This window comes from Nelumbo nucifera, chromosome 4 (genome assembly GCF_055504915.1).
Source record: "Nelumbo nucifera cultivar China Antique chromosome 4, China Antique-T2T, whole genome shotgun sequence".
Lineage (NCBI taxonomy): Eukaryota > Viridiplantae > Streptophyta > Magnoliopsida > Proteales > Nelumbonaceae > Nelumbo > Nelumbo nucifera.
The window spans coordinates 39,553,273-39,559,891 of NC_142652.1; the positions used below are offsets into that span (position 1 = coordinate 39,553,273).

At 44.5% G+C, this 6,619-nt stretch overlaps 1 protein-coding gene across 1 annotated transcript; it reads left to right on the forward strand.

Annotated features, from left to right (window-relative positions):
- The first annotated feature begins 376 nt into the window (after window positions 1-376).
- LOC148792209 (uncharacterized) lies at window positions 377-835 on the forward strand. The gene has a single exon (XM_088903752.1). The coding sequence runs from the start codon at window positions 377-379 to the stop codon at window positions 833-835; it is 459 nt and encodes a 152-aa protein (XP_088759878.1).
- The last annotated feature ends 5,784 nt before the right edge of the window (window positions 836-6,619 follow it).

Below are 6,619 nucleotides of genomic sequence, written 5' to 3' on the forward strand. Positions count from 1 at the left end.
TCCATCGAGTTTGTATATATATATATATCATAAGATAACAATGGAAAGGAACAACCTTTGGCTTACGAAATTTTTCATGGTATCAGAGCCACCTTCTGGCAAGTCAAATCCAGCAACCCTTTGATATGAAGGTAGTTGGCAGCCATTATAAGATGGTAAAGCTCATCGACACTGACGTTGATGTACTCTCAGTCCCAGTTCCTGATTTCTTCGTGAGCCTCATTAGGATTGTCCATCTTCTTCTTGGAATCAAACTTGACGTGTTTCCTGCAATAATCAATCACCTTGGGTAAGATATTACTGCTGACGTTGAGCAACGGAATCACAGACGACCATTTGCTTGAACATCTCAGACGAGTCTTGTTGATCGGTCACCATGGCTGCCAACAACGACAAGAATGGTGAGAGCTCGAGTAAGTCTGTTGGACCGTCTTCTCCTTTCTATTTGCATCCATCAGATAATCCTAGAATTATTATTAGTCCGATGGTCTTGAGAGGAGAGAGCTACGACGAATGGGCAAAGGCGATGAGAACTGCTTGTCATGCCAAAAACAAAATTGGTTTTATCGAAGGCAAGGTCACAAAGCCGGAGAACGATGCTCCAGAGATCGATCTTTGGTGGATTGTGAACTCGATGTTGGTGGCTTGGGTTTTCAATACTGTCGATCCATCACTGCGTTCAACTATCACGTATATGGAGACGGTCAAGGAGCTTTGGGATGATTTGAAGGAACAATTCTCGATCGGCAACGGACCCCGGATTTATCAGATTAAATCCGAGCTTGCTAACTGCAAGCAACATGGACAGACAGTGATTCATATTATGGAAAATTGAAGGCAATGTGGGACGAATTAGGAAGCTACTCTAAGGTACCCGTGTGTACATGCGGGTGCAGGTGTGGAGCGGCAGCCAAATTTGGAACTGTGCGTTCCAACATATTGAGTATGGAGCCAATTCCAAATATGAACAAAGTTTACTCAATGATCATACAAGAAGATCGACATCGATCATTGGCACGAGGTAAGGAGGAATGGGCAGATGCGGTTGGTCAAACACTCAAAAATTTTTGTGCAATGGTTGAATGACAATTTAATAAGAATATTAAGGTGGTGAGAAGTGATAATGAAACAAAGTTTAAATCCTTGAAATCATATTTTGACGAGCAAGGAATTTTATTTCAAACTTCCTGTGTTGGAACACCACAACAAAATGGTCGTGTGAAGAGAAAGCATCGTCATATTTTGAATGTGATCAGAGCACTCAGGTTTCAAGCTCATCTTCTGATCAATTTCTGGGGTGAGTGTGTTTTGACCGCAGGGTACTTGATTAACCAGGCACCTTTGATCCTTCTTGGTGGTAAAACACCTTACGAGATGCTATTTGGACAAAGTCCTTCTTATAAACATCTCAGAGTTTTTGGTTGCTTGTGTTTTTCACATAGTCGGGACCGTGACAAATTTGTCGCTAGGAGTAGGAAATGTGTCTTTGTTGGGTACCATTTTGGGAAAAAGGGGTGGAAATTATACGATATTGAGTTTGGTGATTACTTCGTCTCACGAGACGTGGTGTTTAGTGATGCCGAGTTTCCCTTTGCCACTCCAGAACATCAACCCTCAGTAACCAGTCCTCCCATAGCCAAGGAAAATGTTGGGTTGCCTTGGACTGTCCAACCACCGAACTCTGTGACCACTCCTCCTGACATGGTATTTGATTCACCTCATATAGAAGTCAGGGGAGCAACACGATCGATGAAGAAGGACATCAGAACACGAGTAATGATGAGGAGGCAGGTCCTCTTGATGAGACAAGGAGCCATACAAATTGCAGGAATAATGAAACTTTAGCTGCTCCTCAGCCTACCACAGAGTTATTAGGTCGCGGACATCGAGAAAAGTGGACCCCCAGCTATTTACAGGACTTTGTCACACACTCTGCTCATCGTTTAGACCCCTCCATTGTTTCTCCTGCATCATCTCAGTCCTCAGGTACTCCTTATCCCATAACTCATTATGTGACGTATGATAATTTTTCTGTGAAACATAGACATTTCTTGGCAGCTGTTACTGCAGGCTGAGAACCTACTCGTTTATCTGAGGCAATGGATGATGCTCGGTGGAGCGAGGCTATGCGCCGAGAGATACAGGCTTTGGAAGACAATGAGACATGGACCTTGGAAGACCTCCCACCTGGAAAAAAGGCAGTCGGGTGTAAATGGGTCTACAAAATCAAGTACAACTCTGATGGATCCATTGAAAGATTTAAAACACGGTTGGTAGTCTTGGGCAACACTCAAGTTGAAGGTCTTGATTACAACGAAACCTTTGCCCCTGTGGCTAAAATGGTTACAGTTCGAACCTTCTTAGCAGTTGCTCCGGCCCAACATTGGGAATTGCATAAGATGGATGTCCACAATGCTTTTCTGCACAGTGATCTCCATGAGGTCTATATGAAACCTCCTCTAGGTTTTTCGGCCTCCGGGACTGGAAAGGTATGCAAACTCCATAAATCTTTGTATGGTCTACGACAGGCCCGCCGGAATTGGTTCTCTAAATTAGGTGCTTCCTTGAAAACTTTTGGGTTTGATCAGTCCTATTTCGATTATTCCTTATTTACATATTGCAAGAATGGGCTTGTCTTGCACGTCCTGGTTTATATTGATGACTTAATCATTGGTGGGAATAACCCAGAGTTCATACACAAATTTAAACAGTATATGAACTGGTGTATTCACATGAAGGACTTGGGTGTTCTTAAATATTTTTTGGGCATCGGAGTGACTCGCGGATCATCGAGGATATTTATTTTCCAAAGAAAATATGTGCTTGATATTATTACAGAAACTGGCTTATTGGGGTCCAAACTTGCCCACTTTCCTATTGCTCAGAATCATAAACTTGCCGTTGCTGACGGAGTACTCCTGGATGACCTTGAACGATATCGACGTCTTGTGGGCTGTTTGATTTATTTAACCATTACACGGCCGGAGCTCAGTTATTGCATCCATGTCCTGGCTCAATTTATGCAGTGTCCTCGTGTTGAACATTGGGATGTGACATTACGTGTGGTTCGTTATCTAAAAGGACATCCTGGTCAAGGGATATTTTTGCGTTGTGATAGTAATATGCAATTGTATGCCTATTGTGATTCTAATTGGGCGAGTTGTCCTCTAACTCGTCGCTCTCTTTCTGGGTATTTTGTCATGTTAGGACATTCCCCCATCTCCTGGAAGATTAGGAAACAACATACTGTCTCTCGTTCCTCTACCGAGGCTGAATACCGGTCAATGGCTACTGTCAATTGTGAGTTGAAGTGGCTAAAAGGTCTACTATCGTCTTTGGGTATATCTCATCCTCAACTTATATGCTTGTTTTGTGACAATCAAGCTGCTCTACACATTGCTGCGAACCCTATCTTCCATGAGCGAACCAAACATATTGAAGTTGATTGTCATTTCATTCGCAATGAGCTCCATGCCGGCACCATTGCACCTTCCTATGTACGTACCGGTGAATAACTTTCTGACATTTTCACAAAGGCTCTCAGACAAAAACAGTTTGATTTTTTCCTTCCCAAGTTGGGCATTCGCAATCCTCATGCACCACCTTGAGGGGGAGTATTGGACGAGATTCGCAAGAGTCCTAGGAGATCCCGGATCTGTATATTTTCTATACAATTAGGAAGCTTTGTGTTTTAGAAGTTTTGTTTTTAGCAATCTTGTTTTTAAGACAATATTCTTTTTGGATTAAGAAGTCTTTTGGAGATAGAAGTTGCATTGCATTTAGGACGTAGGGTTTTTAGAAAGTTTTGGGAGCAAGAAACTCCATCGAGTTTGTATATATATCATAAGATAACAATGGAAAGGAACAACCTTTGGCGTCCGAAATTTTTCAGTTGAATTGTGATGGTGATCATATTAATGGAAAAAAAATCTAAATGGAAAATGTCACTAAAATTGTGATAATGAACCTTGTGTTGTTTAAACTTTCTAGTCTTATGCTTGACAATTTGCTTTAAACTATGAACCTTGTGTTGTTTAAGGTGTGGGCTTCAAGTTTTGTATTGTCAAGAGATGAATTTAAATGTTTAAGTAGGGGCAATTATATCATAAAAGAGGAAAAAAAGGAATTAGGGCTTGTCATAATCAATTGACAATTTAAAAGTTGATGATGAGAAAGAAAAGATTATCATGCTTGACCATCAGATTGCGACTACCTTCTCCAACTTGACTAAAAAAGAGGGTTTAAAGTTCATATTTTAAAGTTCTATTCGATGAACAACATATAATTTGATGGTGAGATTGAGATTGCCTTCTCAAGTTGGATGACAAAGAAAAAGGTCAAAACTTCAAAAAGTAAAACATAATAAACAATACGTGATTCAATCTTAATAGTACTATGCCTTGTTTTTGTTTTTAAACAAGGCCATAAATTGTTCACTGAAAGGTATTCTGTTAAACGAAGGATTTTAAAACTACATTAGACACCGAACCGTTCCGGTGATCGGTTTCTGGGTTAAATGGTCCGATTGTCCGGTTCATATGAATGACCCATTCTGATTTGAAAAATATAAAAAAATAGAAAATTAAAAAATTAAAAAAAGTAAAAAGTAAAAAATGGCCAAAAACCATTGTCCAGGTCGACGGTTTAATGGTTCAACCGCCTAGGTCAACGGTTTGCTAACTGATGGAGGACGATTTGACCCAACCTATGAAACAGTGACACATGGACACTGACTCAGCACGAGCGACAGCTTAGCGTTGTAGCCTGGTGCGACCAAGTGATGGGCCCATAAAGCAGCTCGCTACGTTGTAGCTCACAAAAGGAGAAGCTCGCCACAACGCGAGCTCCGGGTTCCCCGAGCTACCTTCGAAGAGATACTCCGAAGCAACTTTACCTCGTGAGCTAAAGTTATTAGCTCGTCCGAGCTCCCAAGCAGACAAGTCGTCCCAGGGACCAATTCTACTAAGGATAATCCTGGAGTGTTCCAAGCTTGCTACAAAATAGCTCGTGAATGAGCCACATGAGCGCCCCTTAGGAAGCTTCTGGCTGACAGACTATATCGGTCAGACTGCGCCATATCCCTTACTGACGGCGCAGTCCCAATCCTTTCGGCAGTCTGCGTCCACGTCTCTCAGCAGGCAAAGGCATGCCTGCCACTTCGGAGAAGTGTCACTCACTCGAGCGAGACATACACCACAACGGCCACCTGCGCAGCCCTGGCAGGAGCCCAGTGGCGGTTATGCCTGACCTGACATGAGTGCCCCTATAAAAGCCCTCAGGATAGAAGAGAAACTTCTTCTTGAGACCTCTAATCTCTCGAGTATAGTGAAAACGCGCTATCTGCACTCTTTGCCTTCGTCTCCTTTTTGCTTCTCCTACGGAGTACTAACTTAAGCATCGGAGTATCCCCACCAGGTAAACTCCCTGGGGATTCTTCTTCTTCTTCATCTCAGGTACCTTCTAGGAGCCACGTGAGTGCTAGGTAGGAGTGACCGGATCGCGCTACATCATTTGGCACCGTCTATGGGAAACGCTTCGAAAAGCCTTTCTCTAAACTTTCACATCCCTTTACACTTCAAAAACTCAATACTCATGGCTTCCTCTAGCAGTATTAGACGAAACATGGATATGGATAACTCCAAGGAACAGCCCTAACTTCCTACTGTCTGCATCGGACAGTTCACCGTCCCCCTCTCAACGGACGGGATCCCTAGTTTGAACATGCCTCTTGCAGGGGCACCCGTCGTTGCTCCACTCCCTACCATAGTCGGAACAACCTTCACTGAACGCTCGGTTGTGCCCCCAGCGGCCAGCCCGAGCCAGCTGGAAGATTTGGTGCAGTGCATGCGGGCCATGCAGGCTCAAATTCAACAGTTTCAGATCTATCAACAGCACGTGCTACACCAGGTCTCCCAGTACCAGTATCAGCAGCAATTTCCCCAGCTGCCACAACCTCAACTTCAGCAATTGCAGCTCCCTCCTTGGCACCTAGCCTCACAGTGGGCTAGGTCCCATCGTCAAGAGGAGCACCTTTCTCGCCAAGGAAAGACCCCTCAGAACCCTCCAAGGAGCCAGGCCTCCTCCCGCAGCAGACAGGAAAGACCGGCCACTCCGGCCTCACCACGGGCGGTCAGGTCGGAAGGACCCCAGCTCGCCAAGTCCACATCGCCTCAGCCCTCCAAGCCCGATACCCCATTCTTAGAGAACCGATTCGAGATTCTGGCCGTAGGCTCTAAGCAGGATTCCTCTGTCCGCAGTCATCACCAGCAGCCTGAGCTACTTCCTGCACACACCATCTCGGACAGCACAGAGGTGAGTAGTACAAATGCCGAGCCCGCCAAGAAACAGAGACGCTGCCGCCGAGCTCGGAGGCAAAGAAGTAAGCTCAGGCGAAGTCAAGGCTCCCATTCTTTCAGTTCAAATCCCCCTATCTTCCGAGCTCCTAGCAGTCCCAATGCCTAAAGACTTTAAGCTCCCCCCTCTTGACAAGTACGACAGGTCGTTCGACCCAAATGATCACATAGATGCCTTCCAATCACAGATGCACCTGGCAAGAGCCAGCGAGTCGTGCATGTGCATGGCCTTCTCCTCCACTTTTAGAGGTGCAGCCCGTACATGG

What these genes read in the sequence shown, in the direction of transcription:
- LOC148792209 (XM_088903752.1), top strand. Translation starts at nt 377, where the DNA reads ATGGCTGCCAACAACGACAAGAATGGTGAGAGCTCGAGTAAGTCTGTT.